This window comes from Melanostigma gelatinosum (assembly GCF_949748355.1).
Source record: "Melanostigma gelatinosum genome assembly, chromosome: 8".
NCBI classification, from domain to species: Eukaryota; Metazoa; Chordata; class Actinopteri; order Perciformes; family Zoarcidae; genus Melanostigma; species Melanostigma gelatinosum.
In genome coordinates, this window is record NC_136641.1 from 1,846,297 (window position 1) to 1,874,237 (window position 27,941).

A 27,941-nucleotide genomic window follows, 5' to 3' on the forward strand; every position below is an offset into this window, starting at 1 on the left:
GAACGAATAAACTGATGTAACTCGACTCCACATCATCAGATCTTTACCAGATTTCAAGTGTTTGATTAGACTCCAGGCCTGAAGACATCTACAGGCCAATTTTGAATCATAGTCATAGCGCCACCTACTGGTAACAGGAAGTTAAAGTCTTTATACTTTGGCTTGTTTCTCTTAGTAGGTAAATCAAATCAATATCAAATTTGTTCCACACAAATACAAGAAGTTCATAATGCCAGATCATGAAGCTTTTAATGTTTCGTGAAAAGCTGTTGCCGTGTCGACGCATTCTTCGCCGTTAACAACGAAGGTCATTTTGAGAGGCTAAAAATGCTCGAAACATAACCAAACTTGGCAAGTAGATTACAAGGCCGAAATGTAGTTATGGAATATGATTTTATTGGTTCAGAGTGGCAAATCGGCTCAATAGCGCCCCCTACAAAATTTCAACGAAGCAGCCCTCGCAGTATGTTTCACCTAGATCAGGGGTGTCAAACATACGGCCCGCGGGCCGGACCCGGCCCACCACGTCATTTTATGTGGCCCACGAATCCGCCAGCAAAAAAAAAATAATAATAATTTTTTTTTTTTTTTTTTTACAAACATTTTAAGTTAGATGTGAAAATAAAAATATCCCCATGGTCGAAATTATGAGATAGAAAGTCGAAGTGATGAGATGGCATGTTGTCTGTGTGCCGACATTAAAACTATCACAACAGGTGGACAGGAGATGCAACAGCCCATAAAGAGGATTTCCAACAAGTTTCTCAACATGCGTACTTCTCTGTACTGAAACGTCATCAGTCTCAGCCCAAGTACTGTTCCAATTCAAAGTTCACATCGAGCCAAGCACGGCCCTAATGCCCGGATGTGGCTCGCTCTGCCCATTTTACCCGGGATGCATCGGAGGTGACTTGTCTGTACTTGGGACAGCCAAATATCCCAGAATGCATTTTGCACCAGCAACAGGAAACAATGGCGGAGGAGAAATCACACAACTGGAAGTACGTGTTGTGGAAGTCACAGATATCCCGGGAAACTAAACTAACTATGTTAGGAGTACCGTAGATACATTTACACCGTCTTACATTTACAACCGGCCCTTTGAGGGCGACCGTGATGCTGATGTGGCCCCAGAGTGAAAATGAGTTTGACACCCCTGACCTAGATGTATGAAATTTGGTAGGAACATGTATCACATATGGACTGAAATAAAAGTATGTTGGGGCCATGCTCTGAACCTGCATGCAATGACGGTCACAGAACTGAATGGCAGCATCAACCAGAGTCCTCGCGCCGTCCGACGGTCGCGGACGTTCTCGGCCGCGCAGGCCGGAGTCCCGCCGGCACCCCGACGTGCATATTGCGAGGGCCCGCTCATCACTGCTCGCAGCTTTAATTATTTTATGTGTTTCGTCGCAAAAAGGAGGTGCTTGGGATATTGGGAATTTTGTGAAATTTGGCACGCAAGCCAGAATTTGCGAAAATTGCAGTCTGATTGGGGTGTCCAGATTGGGGTGTCCACACAAATACAAGAAGTTCATACATACTAGATTATAGAAAAACTAATTTAGTGCAAAATGAACATAACACATTTAAGGGAACTTATGGAGAAGGAAAAATGTCCATCTATAAACCCATTTGTTAATCGCATTGGACTGAGTGGTAATGTAAAGTGTGATGTATAAACCCCCCGCAATCTTCAAATGATATTCCCTCAAAATGTTTCACATCAGATTTTCAGCTAGTATGTACTTGTTATTATCAACTTAGATATTGTGTCATGATATCTCAATATTGTGGAAGCGTGTAAATGAGACGAACAGACAGGAGTATGGAGTCTCTGAGATTTACTTCCAAACAAATTAACCGGCATACAGGTACAGGTGCGTTCCTATGTACCCTCTCAGGCTCCGCCCATTACCACCCAACCAGTGTCCATTCTGAGGTGAGATGCCTCCATCTAGTGTTCACCACACAGGCCCCCCCAGAACCTTCAGAATTGACAGTATGTGCAAAACATTACATTATCCCCGTACAAACCCCCCAAACAACATTACACCCAGTATCAATAGTCTCTCTCAGGAGGTCTGACCCTGCGGCCATAACGGCTATATTTCACAGTCACAGGCAACTCGGCAGGGGCAGGGGTTGGGGCAGGAGGGCGTCCCCGTCGTCGACGGGGACCAGTAGGGGTCCCGACGGACGGGGGGCCTGGGACAGGTGCAGACTTAGGTGGCCGGCCGCGACGTGGGGCTTGAGCCAGTTCCACAGGCTCGTCTGGAACCACATGGGCAGGCTTAAGACGGTCGACCGAAATCAGCTCCTTTTTCCCCCCCCCTGTCCACGACAAAACTCTTCGGGCCCGCCTCAAGGACACGGAAAGGCCGTCGTAGGGAGCCTGCAGTGGAGAACGGTGAGCCTCATGACGGATAAACACATAGCTGGCAGCCATCAGGTCCTTTGGGATGTAGGACTGCGGAAGGCAGTGATGTGTAGGAACCGGGGCCAAAGCACTCGCTGCATCCCGGAAGGTGGACTGGTGAGCTGCAATGGACCAAGGAGTAGAGGAACTCGGGAGGAACTCCCCAGGGACCCTCAGAGGTTGACCGAAAACCAGCTCTGCCGAAGAGGCCTGCAGGTCTTCTTTGGGGGCGGAACGCAGGCCCAACATCACCCATGGCAGACGGTCGATCCAATTGCTGTCTGTGAGAGTGGCCCGGAGAGCAGCCTTCATGGAGCGATGGAAACGTTCACACATTCCGTTGGCCTTCGGGTTATATGCCGTGGTGCGGTGGAGTTTCACACCCAGTCTCTCTGCCACTGCATTCCACAGCTCAGAGGTGAACTGAGAACCCCGGTCAGAAGTCAGGTCTAATGGGGTGCCAAAGCGGGTCACCCAAGCAGAGATGAACGCCCGAGCCACTTCTGCAGCCATTGTGGATGACAGAGGAACAACCTCCGGCCACCTGGTGGTCCTGTCCACCATAGTGAGGAGGTGAGTGAAACCCTGAGACGGGGGAAGTGGGCCCACCAGGTCCACGTGGACATGGTCAAACCACCTCTCCGGAATGAGAAACGGCTCCAGGGGGGCCTTAGTGTGACGGTGTATCTTGGCCCGCTGACACGCCACACAGGAGGCTGCCCATTGCCTAATGTCCCTTCTTAGGCCTGGCCAGACGAACTTGGCCCCCACCAGCTACACCGACGCCCTCACCCCCGGGTGTGAAAGGCCATGCATGGTGTCGAACACCCGTCGTCGCCAGTCAGTCGGAACCATGGGGCGAGGCCGGCCAGTGGAAACGTCGCAGAGGAGCATGGCGCCGCTGTCCTGAAACGCCACATCCTCCAGTCGCAGTCCTGTCACAGCTGTCCTGAAAGCCTGAAGGTCCATGTCCGTGAGCTGGTCAGCGGCCATGGCTGCATAATCAATGCCCAGGTGCACAGGGCTGACATGTGCCCGGGAGAGGCAGTCCGCCACCTGGTTGTATTTACCAGCCACGTGTTGAATGTCCGTAGTGTACTCCGATATGGCGGAAAGTTGGCGCTGTTGACGCCCCGACCACGGCTCTGTGATCTTGGCCATGGCAAAAGTCAGGGGCTTGTGATCAACGAACACTGTGAACCCCCGGCCCTCCAGCAGGAACCTGAAATGACGTATGGCGAGGAAGAGGGCCAGGAGCTCCCTGTCAAACGTGCTATACTTCCTCTCGTTGTCCCGCAACTTCTTGCTGAAAAAGGCCAGGGGCTGCCAGGCGCCAGCCACCCACTGCTCACACACCGCCCCGACTGCGTAATCGGAGGCATCCGTTGTGAGGAGGAGCGGAGGACCTATTGAAGGAGCAGCCGGCGATGGGTGTGCCAGCATGGCAGCGTTGGCCAGAGCCACCTTGGAGTTCTCGAATGCCAGGACCCGCTCCGGGGACCAGTCCACGTCCTCGCTGTCTTTCTTCCCCTTTAACGCCTCGTACAGGGGACTCATCAGGTGAGCCGCATGGGGTAGAAAACGATTGTAAAAGTTAACCATTCCTAGATACTCCTGAAGAGGCTTAGCGGTGAGGGGGCGGGGGAAAACAACAATAGCCTCCACCTTGGCGGGTAGAGGAACAGCCCCCTGGGGGGAGACACGATGTCCCAGGAAATCCATTGCCGGCAGGCCAAACTGACATTTGGCCGGGTTCACAATTAATCCATGCTCGTTGAGCCGCTCGAATAATTGCTGGAGATGTCTCCGATGCTCCTCTGCCGATGTGCTGGCTACGAGGATGTCATCCAGATAAACGAACAAAAATGACATACCCCGCAGAACGGAATCCATAAGCCGCTGAAAAGTCTGTGCTGCCCCTTTAAGGCCAAATGGCATCCGCAGGAATTCAAACAGCCCAAACGGGGTGATAACGGCGGTCTTGGGAACATCGAGTGGGTGGACCGGCACCTGGTGGTAGCCACGCACCAAATCTATTTTAGAATAGATAGTGGCTCCCGCCAGGTGGACAGAAAAATCCTGGATGTGTGGAACCGGGCACCGGTCAGGCGTGGTAATGAGACGAACAGACAGGAGTATGGAGTCTCTGAGATTTACTTCCAAACAAATTAACCGGCATACAGGTACAGGTGCGTTCCTATGTACCCTCTCAGGCTCCGCCCATTACCACCCAACCAGTGTCCATTCTGAGGTGAGATGCCTCCATCTAGTGTTCACCACAATATATGATTTTATAATGGTATTATTCCATTGTTTGGTCATATCTTTCATCATTTTATTTCTGGTTGTTTTAGCTCATTTGAAGCAATATGAATTTCATGGAAATTAAGGATTTACAGTTTAGTTTGCATCAATATGATAAAGTACCTTTATTTATCAGGTTTTTAATACGGTGGATTTGAACAGACAGACCTGTGTCGTCATTGTATTCATAAACTGTGTTATTTTCCAAAAAACTATAACACAGAAATCACAATAGTGCAAATGCACTCTCCAAGTTTATTCAGAGATGTAATCTCAGACTTAACACAGTATGTAGGCCTCCATTTCTGTTGTGCACTGCATTGTGGTACAACAGTGTGCACTAACACCACACTTCCCAAGTTACTCAGTGTACAGTTTACAAAGCAGACATTTCTTCCCTCTCAGACAATGAAACTTATTTCAGAGATCCTTGATACACACTGCATGTTGTTCTAATATCTTTGGTGCAGTTAAATATGTTAAATATATGTTAAGATGTTATCACTTAAATGGGGCTGTGTGTGACAATATACTTCAAAATCATGTCCAAAACGGTATGTTTGAAACAAAGCAATACATTTTAAAATAAAACAATCTTTTCTAAAGTACTGTTTCGAAACAACATGATCTTTCGACAAATAATTAGGGTTGGGTACCGAAACTCGGTGCCAATATGGCACCGGTTCCTATACGTCCGGTATCTACCGGACCGAAACGCTGATTTCGGTGCTTCCTTTTGGTGCTTGAGCCGATTGAAATACTTTTTTTACACTACTCTGATGACTCCGTCCTGGCAGCAGGACTCGGTCCTCCGCTCCTCACTCATAGTATTATTACAATGGGGTACTTAGCGCTGTCGCTCATAAGCACAACAACACAGGCACGCAAAAGCTTCTTCTTCTCCTCCTTTGAGGTCTAGTTGGCAAACGACGAATTGGCGCATTACCGCCACCAACTGGTAAAATAAAATAAGTCATGAGACGTGTCGTATTTTGCCAGAGAAGGAAAATATGCTCATATTTCTGCAAAATAATTGCTGAAGTTTGAAGCTGTAGTGTGTGTGTACAGAGTGTGTGTGTGTTTTGTATTAATTTGTATTTATTTAAGTATACTGTAAACTGTTAACAGTTAACATATTGTTCATAGTTAAAGAGTTTGAAGCTGTAGTTTGAAGCCAAGTGTTTTGTATTTATTTATATTTATAGTATACTTTAAACAGTTAATATATTGTTCAATTTGAAGAAAAAAGTATCGGTTCAGGCACCGTTTAGGCACCGGTATCATTTTAAAAGTATCGTTTTAGCACCGGTATTGGAAAAAACCCAAACGATACCCAACCCGACAAATAATGTGTTGATTTTCAATAAATACATAGTTATCAAAACACCTCCAAATTCATTTAATTGATCAAAACTGATTAATGGGGTTAACTTCAAATGTTTGGGGGTATCTTGGTTATTTTGATATGTTGACCAAATATACTGGTTATCATTTCTGGGAGAAAGGCATGTCCTTAGAGATGGTGATGTGGTCATACAGCCTGATTTAATTTGGAATCAATAACAAGCTCACATTTGAAAACTGGAAATACTTTGACTTTCTAAGAAGAAAATATTTTACCCTTTTTGCAAATGCTGGCCTTAAAGTTAGCATTCTTTAGCATTTTAGCCCTGTTCAGGATGCCAGAGACATTGAGCATGTGGACACAAAACAACCAGTATTCATGCGTGGTCTACTGATACACAAACAGTTGCTAACAAGAAAAAAAGGAGAAAAAAACCCTAAAATGGAGTAGGAGGCCGGCGGTATTTTGTGCCTGCATTTGCCATTGAAGGAGTTGATGAACTCTTCCATGTTTATTGAAGAAAAGGAAACAATATGAACCAAAGGCTTGTGGCAAGCAGTCTGACAGTTTATAAAGTGGCGGCCATTGTGGCCTGAAGGCAGATGCATGAATACCCTTGAATAGACTCCCTCAAAGTGACACGATTGAGCTAGACAACAGCAAACCGCTGAAAGGAAAGCTTCTCCTCTGCGCTGCCAAGCTGATCGGCATTTCTAATGTTCTTGCTTTGAATGAATGTACATCTGCAGTGGGAGGGTTTGCTGTGGTCCACTCACTACACATTTTCTTCTGCTGTTTGAGTGGAAGTAAAACCTTGTGCCTCATAGCCACTGCAAGCAGCAGGTGTCTTCCTACTGTTTGAGAAATTAGCGAACAGAAAAGAGAACTCAAGACTGAAAGTCTCTATTTGTTACTCTTTTCCGAACTGAGTGTAGCATAATGTTCCCTAACGTTGAAATGGTTTGAATTCAGTTGATGGAAAAAGAATGATGAGGAGGGAAATTATTAATTAATGAGAAAACAGATGAACATTTTGAGTCTTTGGAGCCTTTGAAAGGTGTGAAAGATACTAAAGAAAATGAAGCCGTACCTGAAGATGAACCACTGTGGGTGTTGTACTCTGTTGGGGCGACCGTGCCTCACTGGGTTAAGAGGGTCGCCTGGGAACCGGAAGCTCAACGGTTCGATCCCAGACTGGGATGTGTCGAAGTGTACCTGAGCAATACACTGAACCCCTGGCTCCCCGGGTGCCGATCAATGGCAGCCCACTGCTCCCTATATACAGGGATGGGTCAAATGCAGAAGTTAAATTTTGTGTATATGACAATAAAATCCTAACTTCCTTTTTTTTTTACTCCTCCGTGATCCCGGAAGCCAGCCCCAAGTTGTGTCCAGTGGTGCACCTCTTTAGTGTGTCATATAAAGTATTATACACCCTTTTTTTTAACCGTGACTTTAGGCACTCTCTAAAATGACCTTGGCCAGGCTGTTTTGCTGCCCTACCGCCACTTATATCCCAACCCACAGAGGACGCTGTGCGTGTATGGAGCAGCGGAGCTCCTTGGCACCACGAATGTGCCCAGTCAAGACCGAACCCAAAGTGGGAGCTGGTTCCACAGGAGAGGAGGTTAATAGCAAAAGGTGCTGCGTGGCTCCCATTCTACTTTTAGAAACATTAAGAACCACAAGTGTAGGAGCCAAATTGAATGTGATGTTAAATATTCAGTTGTATTTACATGTTTAACTGTAATCACATCTGTTTTCTACTTTGAATGTTACAAGGATGTCGTTATAATTTGTTATAGTAAGAAATACATGTAAGTGACAGACAACTGTCACTTTAAGGACACTGCGACAGTTACTGACAGTTGTGAGTAATATCTGAAGCAGTATGGAGCCGCACAGTTTTCCGACCATGTTTTGGATCGTGTTATGAACGTGTTAAAGGGAACGATCTACGTGGATTAAGTTGTGGATAACCTGTGGATACTTAGAGTATGTTGAAGTAATCAGCGTACTTTTAGGAAGAAAGGAAGTTGATTGACTGACTTGTACGAAGGAAATGGATCAATAAAACACGTATTGCTTTCATCTACGAGCGGCGTCGGTGTGAGCTATGTGCAAAGGACAAGAAATACGCGTCAACTAAAGGTTTACTTACTGCTACAGTTTTGGACGCTACATTAGTCGGAAAACTCGCTCCTCACGGAAAGGAAAGGATTATCGATGACAAGGAAATTACGACGCGAGGTGCCAGGCTACAGTTTTGGACGGACTCCGGTAAGCATGTGCTAATAAGCTAGCTTGCTTGGTACTGATGATCGTGGAGTGTTATGCCGGTAGTAAGGAATAAGGAATTGCAATAATCCAGCATAGAAGTAACACATGCATAGACTAGTTTTTCTGTATCCTTTTGAGGCAGGATGTGCCTGATTTTTTAAATGTTACGTAGGTGAAAAGAGGCAGTCCTTGAAGTTTGTTTGATCTGGGAGTGAAAGGACATATCCTGATCAAAGATATCAAAGATAAGAGTCTTTGCTTTGGTGCTGGAGGTCAGGGCAATGTCATCTAGAAAAACTATATATGTGAAAATGTGTTTTAGAGGTGTTCTGGGCCTAGTAGAATACCTTCAGTTTTGTCTGAGTTTGACATCAGGAAGTTTCAGGTCATCCAGGTTTTTATGTCCTTATTAAGACATGCTTGAAGTTTAGCGAGCTGGTTGTTGCATCTGTCTTGATAGATAGATATCATTGGGCATCATCTGCATTACAATAACAGTTTAGGAATTGTTTCGGCAATAAGTTAGACACGTTCCCGGTGGGCGTTGGCCTCCGCCAGGGCTGCCCTTTGTCACCGGTCCTGTTCGTGCCTTTCATGGACAGGATATCTAGGCGCAGCCTGGGGGCAGAGAACGTCAGGTTCGGGGGTCTCGGGATCGCCTCTCTACTGTTTGCAGATGATGTGGTCCTGTTGGCCTCCTCGGATCCTGACCTCCAGCATTCACTGGGGCGGTTTGCAGCCTAGTGTGAAGCGGCGGGGATGAGAGTTAGCGCCTCCAAATCTGAGGCCATGGTGCTCTGCCGGAAACCGGTGGATTGCTCCCTCCAGGTGGGGACGGAGTGCCTACCTCCAGCGAAGGAGTTCAAGTATCTCGGGGTCTTGTTCACGAGTGAGGGTAAGATGGAGCGGGAGATCGACAGGCGGATCGGTGCGGCTGCAGCAGTAAAGCAGGCGTTGCACCGGACCGTCTTGGTGAAGAGGGAGCTGAGCCGGAAGGCAAAGCTCTCAATTTACCACTCGGTCTACATTCCTACCCTCACCTATGGTCACCAACTCTGGGTCGTGACCGAAAGGACAAGGTCGCGGCTACAAGTGGCCGAAATGAGCTTCCTCCGTAGGGTGGCCGGGCTCAGCCTTAGAGATGGGGTAAGGAGCTCGGTCATCAGGAGGGAGCTTGGAGTCGAGCCGCTACTCCTTCGCGTCTAAAGGAGTCAGCTGAGGTGGTTCAGATCTAATTAGGATGCCTCCTGGATGCCTCCCACTGGAGGTTTTCCAGGCACGTCCAACTGGGAAGAGACCCTGGGGAAGACCCAGAACACGCTGGAGGGATTACATCTCCCAGCTGGCCTGGGAACACCTCGGGATCCCCCAGAATGAGCTGGAACATGTTGCCGGTGAGAGGGAAGTCTGGGTCGGCCTGCTTGGCCTGCTGCCACCGCGACCCGACCCCGGATAAGCGGAGGAAAATGGATGGATGAAATTGTTTCATAACAACATTGCCTTAAGGAAGGTGAATAGCACAGAACCTTGTGGAACTCCATGACTAACTTTGGTGTGCATGAAAGAGCTGCAGCGGGCTCCATTTCCAGCCGCTGTCTCCGCGGAGCACATTTCTGTAATTATAACTTAAATCCTTTTAATTTAGGGTTAATAAACCCACATTCCTCTATCAAAGATCAAACTATTACAGAAAATAGCAAAGACAAATATCAAACACAAGTTATTACAATAACTTTGTTCAAAGCTTAAAATCCTTTCAAGGGTGTGTTTGCACAATCCCACGTGAAGTATTTCATGTGTTGTAAAGCCACGTTTAAAGTAGTCTTCAATGTACTCACAATACATTTCATGTAGAGTGTACAGTAACCAGCCAAAGAGCTGCTTCTGTGACTGTGTGTTTAAGTATCTCATAACTTCGACTTTATATCTCATAATTTCGACTGGTGATATTTTTATTATCAAGTCTAACTTTAAATTATTATTATTATTATTTTTATCTGACGGATTCGTGGGCCACATAAAATGAAGTGGCGGGCCGGATACAGTCTGCGGGACGTATGTTTGACACCCCTGGTCTAGAGCTTCAAGTGATGAAAAGAGTGTCCATCGAATGCCTCTATTTTGGTCTTCAGTTGTTTGTCTCATTACCCAGTCAATAGTAATATTGAAGAGAAAAGCTGACATCACACATGCTTGTCTCACACCTGTTTTTACTTGGAATTTGTGGAGACTGTTTTCAACCCTGCATGTGAAGTAGGTATAAAAACGTTGGATCACAAGAACCATATCTTCAGGGATCCCATACTGCTGCAATATACGCCAAAGGCTTTGACGATAAATGGAGTCAAATGCTTTTTCAAAGTCAACAAAGTATATATACAGTTCCCTCTGCCACTCTGTGCACTGCTCTATGATGTAACGTGAATATGTGATCGTTGCAACTTCTACCCTTTCTGAAACCTGCCTGTTCTTTTTGGAGATGTTGGTCTCTACAGCATCTGTTATTCGATTAATAATCTTTGCCACGATCGTACTTGGTATTGACAGAAGTGTAATTCCATGCCAGTTGTTACAATTTCTCAGAGAACCTTTCTTTGGTACTTTGACGATGATCCCCTCTGACCAGCCATTAGGTATTTTCTTATTCTCCCATATAGACGTAAAAAGTGGTTGAAGAATTGTAGCCAGATTCGGGTCTGCCTTGAAGAGCTCTGCATTGAGGCCATTATAATTTCATCTTTGGTTGGTGGTTCAATGCTGATATCCAAATCTGCTTCTGCATCTTGGAAGTTAGCCTGCGTTGTTGGTGGAGGCCTGTTCAGCCCTGTGTCTCTGTGCTATGATGCACTCTAAATCCTATTGGTGGGGTCTATGCTAAAAAAACCATGATCAAGGAATTGATGAATTGATTATCTTTAGAAATGAATATGACTACATATTTGTGAGGTGTTTTAAAGATGTAGATGTAATGACACGTCCCAGTCGGGGATCGAATCGTAGACCTTCCGGTTCCCAGACTACCTCTTAACCCAGCGCGCCACAGTCGCCACTATGCTTATCCTTTAAAACTTTCTCCTTTATTGATCACCATATTCAAATTTTATCGCATCGTTGCATTGCAAGGTGTGGCGATAAGGACAAAACTAATTAATACCATATTAACTATATTGATTTTAAAAAATGCTTTAATCATCCTTAATATAAAAAAGAATCATGAAGTAAAGTTTAAATACTTAGAATCATATTTTTTACCTATGTCCTCAAGATTAAAAAAAACTTCATTGTCTATCACATAATGATAGACCATTGTATTTGGTTTGGTGCTCACAAACAATATAAAACATACACCCATGAAAGACACATAAAATTACTTTTAACCACAAACAGATAAAACCAAAACACGATAGCGCTGAGCCCCAAACCGCAAGTCGCTCAAACAAAGCCTCGCCAGAAGTATTCGATTAGAATATCATAGTGTCAAATGTTGGTCAAATTTAACCTAGCATGCTGCTTGTGGCTAAACAATTAAAACTGTGTTCTTTATTGTTTATCAACCAAAACCTATATAAAGCAAATTCTAAAAGAGATGTTTCAGCTACTATGTCTGAATGTAGAATTATTCAAAACAGCATCAGGAATTTACAGATCCCACTTATGTTGTTTCATAGGTGATTTAGACTGTTTTATGATCACATAATGCCCAGTGTATTACACATACTGTACATAAACTGGCCGACGAGGCTTGGTTGGCCCAAATTGGCATGAAAATACATCAGTGGCTTTTTCCCCCTGGAGTGTCGCGCATCAGGTGAGAAGCTCACCGATCCCTCCATCTCTTACAAACGTATCGGAGTCCATTCAAAGCTTTTTAACCAGAATCTGTGAAGGGAGTCAACACACACAAATCACTTCATTTTCTTTGCACTGCTCTGATTGTTAATCCACTTTCTTCCAAAGTAAGATTATTCTATTGCTCTTTAAAACTTCCTGCAATTGCTTTCTTTAAGCCTGCAGCTGTCCACTGAGGGCTTTGCTGTGTCGAATATATCTTAAGAGTACCTCTTATTATTATATTTGCTCCCAGCTCTAATCTTTATCAGTGTTTATATTGACAGTCGGCAATTTTTGTTTATGGCTATTTTTATCTACTAAATAAAGACACATGCATGCCAGTGCCTGGGGAGGAAAGAAGATAAAGACTTTGCATTAATAGCAGTTTGCTAAGACATAATGCCCTGATAAAGCCAGCATCTTTGTGTGGGCTGGATTGAGTTCAGTGCCAGTTCTATGTAACATTTACTAAGAGCACACAGCTTGCCTCTCACAGATACTATATCTTTCTGTGACACCATACGTTTGTGGCTGCAGTCAAGTATTTTTTGATAGTAAAACAACAAAAGTTGGGATTTTTCCATTAATTTTTTCAGCACAGTGTGCAGACTTCATAAATCTTTTGGCAAATATTTTACTCATCATTGTAAAACTGCCTACGTTGCACACATTCCACTCCTGCTGCTTACTATACACTTTTGCTGCATTTGTTGTGACTAAATACCATTGTGTTGGAGATGTATTGGAACAAAGGCAGGAACAATGCTGAACTGTGTGAACGGGAGCGTGTGCAGAGGCAGTGCTGCTCTCGGCTTCAGCTCAGTTTTGCTCACTTGGGCTTGAATTCGAGGCCTTTGTTGACGGAGCGGCTCCTGGTGCCAACTGGCAGATTTTTACTTTACTTTCTTTTGTGTTCTTTGAATACATTTTTAAAACTTTGGCTTTAGCCTCAATTAATTGAATGTTCAGACCTTCAATTCAAGGCCCTGCATTGTTGGTACAGGCATAACAATCTCCAAGTCAAACAAAAATTTGCCATCACAGCAAAAATGAAAGGAACCTGTTATTACAGTAAGCTGTGTTACAAAATACATATTTATTGACTGAAAACTTTCAGAAGCAACTGAGAGCTATTTATGCATAGAAAATGTTTTGGAGAATTTTGTGAAATATTTTAGTTAAATACCCTTTTAAATAGGTGACATAAATGATCGAAAATGGGTCATTTGTATTAGCAGGCATAGAGTGAATTTATACTCATGAACACAAAGGTCTGCAGATATGTACGACCACAGCAGGTGCAATTATACTGAATGATGACTACCTTTATCCTCAGCTTCATATTGACTCTTTATTTTAATTCTGCTGATGTGGGTCAGGAAAGTGAAACTTTACTATGTTAAGATGTGATTCCTTAATACAAAAATTAAATCTGGTTCATGTTCCAACAACCTCCCCCATCTATCTGTTCCATGTCATGCCTCTGCACCATTTGACCTCTTTAACTCTTAAATATGCAGGCGGCACTTTGCTCGGCTGCTCAGCTTTAGTGACTCAGTCTGGAAGTGTTTGTTGAAGTCTTGCAGAGTGCAGTGGGGCTGCTCATGGTCTTTCATGGCCTGCAGCCCCCTGAGGTGCTGGATCTATTGGTCCTGAAAGGCACTGGGAGGCTCCCGGGCCTTTGTTGTTTAAGGTGAGCCCACTTTGTCACTGAGGCAGCTGACCAGAAAGAGGTGTCCAAAGAACCTTCACAGACAAGAAGGCTAAAAGAGCCACAGCCGGCACCTCTCCACTTTCCTCTGTCCACATCTATTCACACGCCTCCAGCAAAAGCTCCTCAGTTGCTGAGGACAGGCAAAAGCCCTGAAGTGGACATTGTGATTGTAGTCCTACTACTGGGAGTTTGTACCATCTCTGGTTATTTGCTCTGTTAGATGTGGTCTTTGAAATGGATGGTAAATATGTTGGGAAGAATTAGCTAGCATGTTCCATTCACCCACCAAAAAAAGTCAATTCAAGCTAACCAAACGCAGTACACAAACTGCTTTTTGTACGCCCTTCCATCCAGATCTCCTCCCTACCACTTGTCTGCTGCAAGAGTGTAAAACTTCCTGAACAGGAAGAAAATGATTACAGCCATTACATTTTCCTCCAAAATGATTTTGGCAATACAATTCACTGGTGAATAAACTAGAACATGTTATTGGCTTAGTTTTTAGTATATTTACCATCACCACCAGGAGAGAGGATTTCTGCTTCTGTTCTTTGTGCTAAGTGAGGCTAAACGTGTCCTGGTACATAAAACTGAGCCATCTTCTACTCATCCGACTCCGATTTGTCAGGAAAACAGTTCCTCTGTTGGAGAATGCTGTACAACCAGAACCAGTAGAACAGCTTTTAGTTTTCTTCCACCATCAAAGTTTTTAATCTAAAAATCTGGTGTATCTCATTTGCGAGCTTCTAGTCTGTGATTCTGGGCAATATGAATATGTCATGTAGAAAGAAGGTGTGTGGCAGCTCATAGTGTGAAAAAGAAGTGTCGGCAGTGAGGAGAGCAGGCAGGTGGGTTAAATCCTGCCCTCAGGCTGAGCAGATAGTGGAGAAAGAGATGGTTATCAGAGGCAGCACACTAGAAAAGACTGAGACTTTCTCCTTCTTTCATCTCTAACAGACAAACACACCACAGCTGTGGACAGAACTGAAGCATCAACATGCCGTTTTGCAAGAAATGGTTTTGCACTAATACATTCATCAGTTCTTGAGCCAATGTAGTCTGTTCGACTGGTCAGAGCCTATAGAGCTAAACTGAAAGCAGATCCTGAGTGTAATTATACTGGAACTAATATGATTTTCAAAATTACCCATAATTAGTTTCATGCAGCTCTCCAGAGCTCTGTCAGTCATTGTGCCCATGTCTTGGTCAAAGTGGGGAACAGTATTGTCAGTATTCTCTACCAGAAGCCACTGTTTACACAAGTCAGTCAGCACAGGACCTGTGTCATCTGTCTATTGAGCAGCTTGATGAACAAAGGGTCCCTGTCCTTTACACTCTAAAAAACACCATCCAAACAATCTAGTATGCTCCTCCAAACACATGAAAGACCTCAGTCACTTTCACATACAAGTTCCCACAACCTAAAGTGGCTCATGAGGATGGGTCTCAAGGAAAAAAAGGACCATAAAAAACAATGTTTTCGATCTTACAACCTGTTCATCAGCCTGAAAAAAATATATTGATATCACAAAAAACAGTAAATAACACTTCCAAAAAACTGTAGCCAGAGGTCACGGTCCTTTTAAAATACGAACACATGGTGGGTATTGTATGCGCTGATAGGTTTTGAAAAATTATTCAGTGTTTCCCCCAGAACTGTAGGCTATGCCAGTCAGAGATGGCTTTAAAAACAGGGTTCATCATGGGAAATTAAATACACAGAAATATATGTACAGAAAATAAATAATGAACTAATTCAATTCCTACATTTGCTTCCTACTGCTGGGAGGCATTATATTCAGTCCTAACATACCTATTTGATCCCAACCAAACAAAAACACTTCGTTCAAGTGGATTCAATTTTAGAATCATACTTCAGGACTGGAAAAGTAAAACAAAGCAACATTTGAAAGCCAAATGCTGAGAGGGACACAGCACACATTCTGAAAAACATAACTGGCTATTAATTTGATGATAAATTGCTCTGCCTAGAACATATGGAAGTACAGCTATAATTATTAATATGAATTAATATAAGTAGAATGTATAATTTTCTGCAACAATGGCTTTGGATTGTATTGGACCATAATTGTTTAATTTGATTCGTTTTCAGGGGAAGAGGGTGTGTGTGTGTGAAATTGTGTGTGTACTTGTATATCTATGTTTGCGAGGACCAATTTGAGTTTTAAACCTTCAGGTGAGGACATTTTTGAAAACCGAGGACATTTTGTCAGGTCCTCACCTCTTCAAAGGCCTCAGGTTCAGACTTGGTTTTAAGGTTCTGTTTAGAATGAGGTTTTGGTTAGGGTATTGTGTTTAGTTGTGATGGTTAGGGTATGCATTATGTCAATGAGTCTCCTCACTGATAAAAGTGTGTGGATGTGTGTGTGTGTGTGTGTGTGTGTATTGTAGTTGCTGCACATGGCAGTGATCTGATAGAAAATAAATGCATGGATGTCATTCTATACTAATCGTATTCTCTCTGTTACAAAACAAGGCTGTTATTTATACCGCAGCACAATTGCAAACCATGAGTGTGTGTGTGCACCTTGCTCCCATTCTCCCGATAAGACATAGCATGCCAATCGAGGGATCTGGTGGAGACAAAGATGAAGTCCAGGTTTAGCCCCTCTATCGGCTCTAGGCGTCTGTCTTATTACCATAATCTCTGCTTCCCATTATCAGCTGGAGAGAGGAGCTGACCCTCCTGATCCACCGGCCTGTCAAACTTTATTCTCCTCCATCCTGGGGATCCTTATTGTGCTGCCATGCAAACTGAGAGTGGAGCTCCTGCAAGCATGCATTACCAAAGCACCAATGCTGTTCAGGTTGTCAGCGCGGCTACCCGGACACTGCCGGCGACACTGTGCCATTTACATGTTCAATTATTGTGAGCTTTGTTCTCAGCTCTGCTTTTTAAAATCTGCTCTCAGATGACCCAGTTTTTATAAAGTCTCTACTCTTGCAAGACAAACTTAAAGGCAAAATGCATACGAATCAAGTGCAAAAAAGAGAGGGTTCCTCATTCTCATCTGCTTATTCTATGAGAGTATGTTACCTAATAATGGTGGTAAAACAGCTGCCTGTGTTTTTGACACTTTACTATAACATTTTCCACAATTTTATCTTATTGTGCGCTATGATTTTGGGGTGGAGGTATAAATATATATTTTTTCATTTTCTTTAAAAGAAAAATAATACAGATGTTATTTTGATTTCTAAAATGTATTGACCCACATTATATGCAATCTACACATTAACAAGCAATACTAAGCTAGGACAAGATCAGAGCCCGAAATGAAAATAAATATTCAGAGAAATAAAACTGGTCAAATACAACATTTCCTGAGTGTACTGTCTATATTGTGTACTTCATTTTCTTTAACTTCAGTGGTAGTGCTGGTGGGAATATGGGTCAATGTGAAGTTGAGAGCTTGTAAAATTGTGCACCTGTTTCAGACTTGTGTTGGCTTTACACACAATCTGCTTTCTGTACTGTCAATATGATGACTAACATCACCCCTTAAACTCTGGAAGGAAAAATAGAGTGACTGGTTTGGTAGCAAGGTGATTCAAAAGAAGAAGTAAATTGGTAAACAAGTCATAACAAGCCTTACGGACGTTTTTCTAGCTCGGATGCCAAACAGTGTGGGCTGACAGAGACAGAGAGGAAGAGTCAGAGACAGAAAATACTGTGAGGCGAGGAAGCCTTATTTTCTATCACATCCCTCCCTCTCTCCCACCTCTGCCCCTCTCCTCCCCTAAATCCAGCAGCATGTGGAGGGAAAACAAATAGAGTCCATCCTGTCACAGCAGCACCCCGAGGACTCGGAGGTGCCTTTTGGAAAGTGATCCCAGCCCACTGCAGTGGCCTCAAGTGTTGTCACGCTGAGTTAGTGCCAAATTGCTTTGCTGCAACCCCCCCCTCCGCACGCACGCACACACCCACACACACACACACACGCACACACATCCCTACACCAGCCTACCAGCTACATACAATACATACTGTCTATGGATATATGTGCATGTGTATGTTTTTACCTTGGTTTTAAAGAAAACAAATCTTTGCAGGGAGTAAATGGTGAATGAATTGATTTAATTAATGCAGCAGCATGTCCTGCGGCCACATGTAATCCGTTGAGAATTCTCTAGCGGGAGCTTTCAAGGGGGGCAGCTAGGGGGGACTACAAAAAGATATTCTCCCTGATACTCTTCCAGTGGCCTGTAATGGGAGCCTTGCACTAAACCCATAATTCCTTGTTTAATTAAACTACAGAGCCAACCCGTAGTTGTCTAAGCCAGTTTGATGAGCCTTTTCTTTCCTACTGCACCAACATGACCACCTTCTGCACACAATGAAGACACTCATACAAACAAATAAAAAACGGTCAGAAAATATCCATATCTGCCCTCCACTCTCTAGTCAATACCCAGAATTCACTACACCACAAAAGATGGAACACATTTACAACAGATAATTAGACCTGCACATTTGCAAACCACTGCTTCACTGAAGACCTCACTGTTCTCACTGATTTAGACCTGATTCACCTGATTCATCAAAAGCTGAAGCTTAGGTGAGACAATAGGAGTCTTCCAAGTTCATTGTGTTACACTGTGTGAGATTTGTCTAAAATGGTCTCAGTCTGTCAGATGGTGAGATAACGCCTGGTGAATTACCGGTATCTATTTAGGTCGGAAAAAAGTCAGTGGCTCACATCATCCATCTCCACAGCCCTCACATTTTGAAATGCATCAAATCAAAAAGCCATAGTTGACATTCGCATGCCTTTTCATTTAAACACTATCTTTTTTGTTTCTTTTTTTAAAATTAAAAAGTAATGATAACAGTGTTGCGTTGATGTACTTGTGTAATTGCATGCTTTATTTTGATTGAATAGTTTGTAGACATGGGTGGTATTGCGGGATTTTAGTCTTAAAATCGTTTTTGGTCTTTGTTTTTTGGCTTTTTGGGCCTCACAGTGAGATCTAAGACCACTATTTTGTGGTGAAAACCAAAATTGTGACACAGTGGGGGGTCTTTATCAACTTAAACATTTTCATTTGGATGCTATATATGGCCAGCCTTTTCCCCCCCAACATGGTCATACAATGTATTTGCTTCTGCAACTTCCTCTCTATAAATGCTAGATTAAATTAATAACAAACATATTGCTTGTTTTAAGGTATTTTGTTACCAAAATATCCAGCTTTAATCAAGTGTGTGATATTTTCTCATAAAAACCTTTTCCTCCTACAAAACAGAACAAGTAAAGATTCCTCAGTGTCATTTGTTACAGCACCCGGCACTGTGAAGGGTGATCAATGTCCTGTTCATTGTGTTCAGATTTGAGCTCTCTTTCATGTTGTTAAAGTTTAAAAAGCCATGTTGTTTGCCACTTTGCCAACCTCCCGTATGACATCTGAACTGTCCTGGCCTGAGCTGTGATGTCATACCATAGTCCTCTACAGTCCACATACAGTGGAGCTCTATGTATCATTAAAACTGCTCTCCAGTCTGGGTAAGTAGGCAGCCTCATTTAAAATGGATATCTGCATGTGTCAGATAATCTGGCATGGCTCCTTCTGAACAGTAGTATGGACACATTGTGTGTGAGTGAAATCAGCTGCACAATAAATATTTTGGGACTACTTTCAGCCTGCCAGTGTCTGGGCTTGCCCTGAGGCCCACAGTGGAAGAATGGTGCTACACACATCACCAAGGTGGTCTGGAGAGATTAGCACCCCTCATTCCACTGTAACTCTCAGCACCGTGCCCTGGGGGATGCTGGGATATGCAGGTTTTGAGATAGAATTGTACTTACCAAGCACAAGAAAATTGTATTGTCATACAACCACACAGAGAAAACAGCGGTTGTGCTGTTTGAAGCATCATTTGTCCCTCTTTCTTCTCCCTGCCTCTCTCTGTATTTGTAGGAAGTTGTGAACATGCCTTTTACTGTGTTGTGTTCTGGCCTGTTTTGGCCTCCATGTCGTCCATCTCGTGAGGCATTATGCCTGCTGGACACGCTGCATTTGTAAATAAAATATATTCATTCACTGTTAAATAATATGCGCTATACTTGTAAAGCTTATATTGCGGAGTTGTGAGGTCACTGTAAGTAGGTCAAAAACGCCGAATGGGGCATTCCGTCACCCGTTCGTACGATAGGAACAGATACAGTGGCCCTGAAAGTAACGCTTGCTTAAACCACCAGATTAGGGCAGAAACTGCCATCTTAGAGTAAGAGGAGAGCTCTTTTTATCTATTCACACAGAGACTTCGAAATAGTTTAGAACTGCACTCCTTTCATTTTCTTCACCTTAAGTGTTAACAATATGCTGTAGATCAACATTTCACACACACTGACGTTCCAGAGAAGGCAGGTTTCGGACGTGAGCCAGTGTGGATGAAGCTGTCCAGAGCTCCATCAGGCCATTTGAATGCTAGAAACAAATCCGCCTCTGCTTTGATTTTGACCAATGGCTCCACAAGGAGAACCAGATGGACACGCCTGCGCACTCTGCTATAAGCGCTCTTTGGTTTCACTTTTGGCACTCTTTGCTTTTGCTAGGGTCCGTGCACGTTTAACTGCTGGACATAATACTTCTGTCACAAATAAATCTTATTGCTTGAATTGAGCTAAACGCCTCGATCTCAGTCTGTTAACTCGATCTTCATTCTTAACACTTGCTAATCGCAAGAAGTATTTCTTCTTCGAAAGAAGAGCACAATAATGAGTCCTTCATATCAACATCTTTGGGGCGACCGTGGCTTACTGGGTGGAGAGGGTTGTCTGCCAACTGAAAGGTCACCGGTTCAATCCTAGGCTGCACCGTGTCCTGTGTCGAAGTGTCCCTGAGCAAGACACTGTACCCCTAACTGCTCCCCGGGCGCCTGTCATTGGCAGCCCACTGCTCCCTACATACAGGGATGGGTCAAATGCAGAGAATAATTTCCCCACTATGGTACTAATAAAGGAATGTTTCTTCTTCTTGTGAGCGGATCCTCTTCACGGAGTCTGCCGTGTTGCAGCACCATATTTCTACAGTAGGCCAGAACGGACAAACCAAACACCGACTCTGGAGACAGTCTTTTACATTGTTACATAACCTGAAGGCCAACGTAGTTCTAAGACACGCTTGGAAAGGGAGGGGTGAGCAGAGGGGTATTCAGTTGGTTGCAATTTGCAACCAACACGCTGCTTGCGAATCGCTCCAATAACAGCTCCTTCCTCCGCAAAAATGCAGAATTAAACTGCACAACAGCTGCTAGTAAAGACAACAAGGTCAGCAACGCCTGTAATCAGTTGTCCATGTTGAATTAACCTGGTAGTCGATCAAGGCTGTTGTTTGTGATTTTCCGGGTGAGGGTCACGTGATAGAAGCGTGACGAATCAGGGAAGAACACGTAATGACTGCTAAGAACCAATCAAGTAGTGAACGCGGGTGTCTACGTCATCGTTTCCAAACTTATGCGTTTACGATCGTCTACACGAAGAGGTAACCCCGGAGTTTTCAAACGTATCCGTTTTTGGTGCTCTGAAACTCTGGTGTAGTGTGGACGCTCAGTGTAAATGTAGCAAAAGACATGCATTTTCAAATGGAAACCTAGTAGTGTGGACATGGCCTGATAGGTGGAGCAGTGTGTGTACTAGTTCCGTTAGCTACTAGTCAAACAGTTTGGAAAAATTAAAGGAAAGAGTTGCATTTGTTGACTGTGAAGGATGTGGAGGTGTTGTCCCTGGGTTTGAGAAGCTTGTTCATTGTGGAGAAGAGAGCCTTTGGGTTAGAGGAGCCAGAGTCTATGAGGTGTGAGTAGTAGGTAGACCGGCTGAGATGAGAGCATCTTTGTATTGTTGAAGGTAGTCGGAGAGGGCTTGGAGATGGACTGTTAAACCTGTCTTTCAAGCTGGCGCTTACGGGATTTCATATCATGGAGTTTGGGAGTGTACCAGGGAGCTGAGTGTGTGAATGAGACAGCTTTGGTTTTAATGGGAGCCAGCTGATCAAGACAGGAGGAGAGTGTGTTATTGTAGTAGTTTACAAGATCGGAGGGATTATCAGACAGCGGGGCAGGGGAGCCAGACATGGTACTGGCAAGAGAGGCTGAAAGAGTTGTGGGGGAGATATATTTGAGATTTCTGAAGGATATGTTGCGCTTAGCTTTTAGGGATGTCAATGTCCATGTCCATGGTGATAGCCAGGTGGTCAGAGATGTTGAGGTTGAGGCTGGAGAGTTGAGGTATTGTGAGACCAGTGGAGCAGACCAGATCCAGGATGTGACCTCGGCTGTGAGTGGGGAAGTAAATAAACTGCATATTATTATGCTGTATATGTGAATGATATGCATCATGACAATAACACGCCAATAACAATGTGACCAGCAAACTCCAATCATCATCTTTTGACTATTTAAAATAATGAGCCTTTTGATTTAATCAGCTAATTGTAAGTATCTTTATGGGAAGTAGTGTGATCAAGGGCGTAGGTTTGGTCTCAGCATTGGTAGGGACATTGCCAGTCGTCATCGTCCCCCCCCCCCCCATCTAAGAAAGTCTTAGTTTATATCAGGGGCATTTCTAGGATTCAAAGAAAGGGGGGGATTAGCCCCAAGGGGAGTGGCATGTTTGCTGCAATTTTTTGGGGGCCCATTTGGGGCCGCGGATATCCATCGTTTCAAACAGTTCATAGATAGTTTCAAACGGTTCAATCAGAAAGAGTGTGATTTTGCTCTGTAGCTTTGCTTGCATTCAGTATATGATAACACAAGAGACAGAGTTTGAGGGTCATAGTGAAATTTGACAACACAAATATGAACTTTTCTCAAATAAAGAATATCCGCGTCACTCCCAAATCCTAATTCTTAAAGGGGCCGCACACAATGGATGGAGAATGGACCTGACAGTGTCAACTTTATATCGTTAAGTATGATGATAGGCTATCGGATTGTAATTTGAAGGGGGAGAAAACATACAAACCAGAACGCACGCACATATGTAGCATGTTAGAGTTATAAATAACTTGTCCATGTGAGAAACAATAGTTTAATTTAATGACATCACCAAAATAAAAATATATTTTTTTCCTCTTTTTTTTTAAAGCCAAATGCCAAATTATTTGGGGGGCCTGAAGAACATTTGGGGGGGCTTCAGCCCCCCTAGAATAGGCAGAACGACGCCTCTGGTTGACATTATGTTGAACAGGCAAACTTTATTCAAATATATTAACATTTGTGTAACTTGGAAACTGATTTAAACATAATAACAGTAACAAAACCTTAGTTGAAATACAAAACAGTATTCTGCACCAACGTTCTGCTAAAATGCCAATATACAGTATATTCTATATCCAGAATTTAGTATAAAAAACTTTCCAGTTGTGCAGACAAAAAAAGACAAAAACAAATGAAAATAAATCTATTCTGCAGCACTTAATAGGCTACAAATAAAGTGCTTTCCTCCTTTATGCAATTATTAGTAGTGCTGGGCAACAATTACAATTTTTAAACGCAATTAATCGCATGGATTTTTTGCGATTAATGTCATTGTTATGGCAAAGTTGTGTTGGCTAACTTTCAAAGTCCTTCGCTCGCTCCCGATCTGTGTGAATGCGTTTACCGTGAATTTGGTGGGGAAATATTGGTGGGGACAATTGTGTCTTTCCCAAACTTTGGTCGTGACTAGTCCCTATGGACCCTATGCAAACCTACGCCCTTCAGTGTGATGTCATACAAACTGGTGGTGTACGGACCACCCCTCACAGTTGCTCACACATGTGAACAGCGGATTAATTGCATTATTTCTTTTACAGTTTAATCATCATAGTGTGAAATAAAGTTTTACTGCCGCTCATACTTTTTCAGGTAATACGTCTCTAAATATCTATGCAGAGTTGCAGTGAAAAGATATAAAGCAGTAGTGTGTTCATATGAACGGAGCAGGTTAAAAGCATTTGATGGGTGAAAGTCATGGCGAGTGGAGGAAATTGAGAAGCCATTTAAGTCACATGTTTGGCTTCCCTGTAACTAATAATGACGGGATGAGGGTGGTGGACAAAACCGTTACGTTATGTAGGCGTTGTTCAACGAGAAAGACACACGACAACGGCAATACATTGGACATGTCCACACCACCCTGGTCTGTCAGAGATGGGGGCCAAGGCACAACAACAACAACAACTTATCACTGCAGCAACCTTCCTGGCCCTAGCCCTATTTTTAGGCCTCGGCTCGAAAATTGCATACCCATACTCAATAGAGTCCAGAACTCTAACTACAAGGTCTATTTTAATAATTGTGATGGTGTAATACAGGTAACACTTGTGAGATGTGTTCAATTGTGTAAATATTGTGTATATGTTACTGGTTAATAACTGATACACTTATGACACAGCTCAAATTGAAAAAGTTTCAGGTTCGCCTCAAAAAAAGCACTTGTATTGACAGTTTTTTTATTTTTATAATGCAGCTGCAAGCTTAAAAATACACCACAGACATAGAACAACACGTTTTACATGTCCCCACAACATATTTTACTTCGATTGAGTGAAGCAGGCCAGCATAAATGGTCTGATTCAAGCTAAATTTTGATTTTCGGAACCAGCAGTTGCATTGCTGTATTATAATTTTATACAATATATAACTAAATATTAACTATATATTCACTGTTATTATCACTAAGAGTGTTCAATAATCCTAATAAATCAGTTTGACACCATTTGGAATAATTTTGAGCAGTTATGGTGTGTCATATCTGTCAATCATAAAAATATGAATCATAATTTGTGTCTATGTGACTGTAGAATGGGCTGTGGTTGCTCAATTCAGACAAGAAACACGTTTTTCGATGTGGGATCGTCCAACGGGAGCCATGCGGGGTGTTTGACAATCTCCCCTACATGGATTGGTCCAGCTCACAGTTTCGCCTCCCATTTCCTCATTCATTGAGTCAGCGGAGTGATCTCACTCACAGACACGGACCACAAGAAGGAGGAAGTATCTGTGCAGAAATCCGCTGGAATAAATCCGTTTTTCATCGCCAAAACCGTCAAAATGTTTGTTTTTTTACCCAATTTTTTTGTCGTGACCTGTGGCTGATGGTGGCATGTACCCCCTTAACTTTCGAACGGTTTAAAAGAGAGTAATTTCGCCGGCGCTGATCGACTCGGGGTCGAATCACGAGGCTGTTAAATGTATTCATCCGCCATGTGCGAGCTATGGTCCGTGATCTGAGAGGATAGAGAGAGCATATGTCATCGATTTTTGGCCAGAATTGTGGCAAATCTTCTAGATATCTTCTAGATATGATCTTAGTTCATGTATAATTGTGTTTGCAGTGTTTACACTGCAAACTGTAATGATGGCTGGTATGATGATGTTGCTCGGACTTTTTTCGCGGACTATTTTTTTAATATGTCTGGACAAATAATTATTTTTCTTCGTGAGAAATGCTTTCTACGACACGCTGTGTGCTACACTTTTCTAAAAAAGACCCCCACCGGGGGCTCTAGGGCCCGTTGGGTTTTAAGAAACCATTTGCAGCAGAATCAGACCGGGCTAAAGCTATTACAACATCTATTGGGGTCTTTATTGCTGCAGACATGAGGCCATACTGTGGAAAACAAAGGATTTCAAAATATGGTTAAAGTGCTTGAGCCACGCTATGAAATCTCTTCAGTATTAAGATCGTTCCAGGTCTCTATGAGAAGGAAAAGACTGTGACAGCTCAATTCATCACGGTGGAGTGGGCGACACACATCTGCTGATACCCTTTCCCCAGCTGATGTAGATATATTCTCATCTTTATGAAAATAAATATCTTAAATATTGTGTTTTTCATGTAAGACTATAGCCCAAAGTTATTTGCTTTCAGTGTTCTTGAAGTTATTTAATTAATAAATGGAAAGAAAATCAAAGTTATATTTGTCCACTCCCCCTTTTCTTTGCTGATCCGAAAAATTATCCGACCCATGACTCAAAAACCACGGTATGATCCGAACCGTGAGGTTTGTGATCCGTTGCACCCCTAGTTGTCATACTCGTGCAACTGTGCAAAATGATGACTTTAAAGCAGGAGACCATAGTTAGCATCCAGTCTCCTACCAACCAGGGAGCTAATTTGGGACACGTACATCTCATTACACTCATTCAGTTATGAAACATGCTGAGGTGAGTGATGTCTAATGGGTCCCCTCCATGTGTTTGTCCAGGCAGTCGGATGGATGACGTGTCAGACGTGGAGTCGGAGCCTGACCTCCCCCTAAAGAGGAAACAGCGCAGGAGTCGGACCACGTTCACAGCGGAGCAGCTGGAGGAGCTGGAGAAGGCTTTCGAAAGAACTCACTATCCCGACATCTACACCAGGGAGGAGCTGGCCCAGAGGACCAAACTTACTGAGGCCAGGGTTCAGGTAATACACTAACATCCATCTCTTAGAAGCAATTTACAAGAAAACTAGAAGGGCACTTGCCACTTGGAGTGCGCAGACAATGGTGCGGACAATGCTCCTCAGAAGGTCCCATTCCCCAAGTTGGGAAGTGGTATGATGTGTGCATGAGCATTAACTTGTAATGTGGAAACAATGTGGATGCTACACAGACAATGTGTTGTATTTTATTGCTAAAACAACACGTTAGCTGTTTTTGAGTTGTTGTTTTGACCTGAGGGGGCGTTCAGGTGAATTTCCCAAGTTGGGAACTACATTGTCGGATTATTCCGAGATATTTTAGTGGTACCAGGTACTTTCACTCCAGACTGGTTTTCATTTTTCATTTTATTCTGCTTTCCTTTCTGCTCTCAGAAACATGCACACAACACAGTTCTTCTCAAACTGTTTTGTTAACCTGTATGATAGGATTGATTTGATTGTTGTACAAGATGTCACATTATTGTGATATTTAATGAACCAAATTCCATATTTACCCACTGAGTTCAACTATCATTTACACATACACACTATAATGCGAGAGACTCTGCCAGCTGTTCACATCTCAGCTACAGAACCTGTCTTTGGTCTGGGTTTTGACAGCTCCCCAGTGTCCCAGTAGTGCTGGAGAAAATACTGTGGAGCTCTAACAACAGCTGTTAGGTGCTCAACAGTGGGGTAGGGGCTGCATTCCTCATCAATGTCTCACTCCTTGACATCTTAGCTGGAATCTGTTATTCCCACCACTTTCCCACCACCACTCATGTAAAATGCACAGCAGATCACTGAAGGGTCTGGGCTGTCTCACGGAAGCTTTAATCCACAACAGCAACGTGGATCAATCAAGACCCAGGAAAACTATGAGTGACACAGTCGGTTCGATCCCCGGGCCGTTCGATCCCTGGTCCGCTAGTCGCATCAGAATCAGAATCAGAACCGTTTATTGCCAAGGAAGTTTGCACCTACAAGGAATTTGTCGTGGCGGGTGGTGCGTAACATTTAACAATAAACAATAACATTTAAACTATCAACAATCAACACAGTGCAAGAAATAGAAACATATTACAATTTACAGTAAAATATAAAATAAAGTGCACAACAAAACAGATAACAGGACCGTAAAACAAGTGAAGTGTAAGTGAGATGTTAAAAGTGATGAGTGTTTAAATAAAGAAACAGGGATGTGCAGGGGAGAGACCAGAAGGAAATGTCCTGGGGGTGACAGAGTCAGTGGGGGACCCGGGCTTTGTTAATGAGCCTGACTGCGGCCAGGAAGATACTGTTTGTGTGGCGTGAGGTCTTGGTTCTGATGGACCGCAGCCTCCTGCCAGATGGAAGGGACACAAACAGATGAATGAATGAAGTTTATTGATAGAGCGCTTTTCACAGACATGACATCACAAAGTGCTTAACAGCAGAAATTTAAAAAACATAAAAAACCACAATGTGACCGTAGGGTCAATAAATTACATACACAGAATAAAATTAAAATAAAAACATATTTTAAGAGCAGGTCTAGGACATGGGTTTTTACTCAAACGCCAGCCTAAAAAGGTGGGTTTTGAACTGGTTCTTAAAAGTATTCACAGTGTATGCGAGGCGTAGAGTTGCAGGCAG

At 43.3% G+C, this 27,941-nt stretch overlaps 1 protein-coding gene across 2 annotated transcripts in view; it reads left to right on the top strand.

Moving 5' to 3' along the window:
• The window catches only part of LOC306781509 (paired box protein Pax-7-like), a gene marked incomplete at both ends in the record, with an annotated part of 118,636 nt that overhangs the window by 29,936 nt on the left and 60,759 nt on the right, over nucleotides 1-27,941 (top strand). For both annotated transcript variants that reach the window (XM_079274391.1, XM_079274392.1), the window contains one exon: nucleotides 26,110-26,309. In XM_079274391.1, the coding sequence (XP_079130517.1) occupies nucleotides 26,110-26,309 (200 nt within the window). The remainder of the gene's footprint in view (nucleotides 1-26,109; nucleotides 26,310-27,941) is intronic.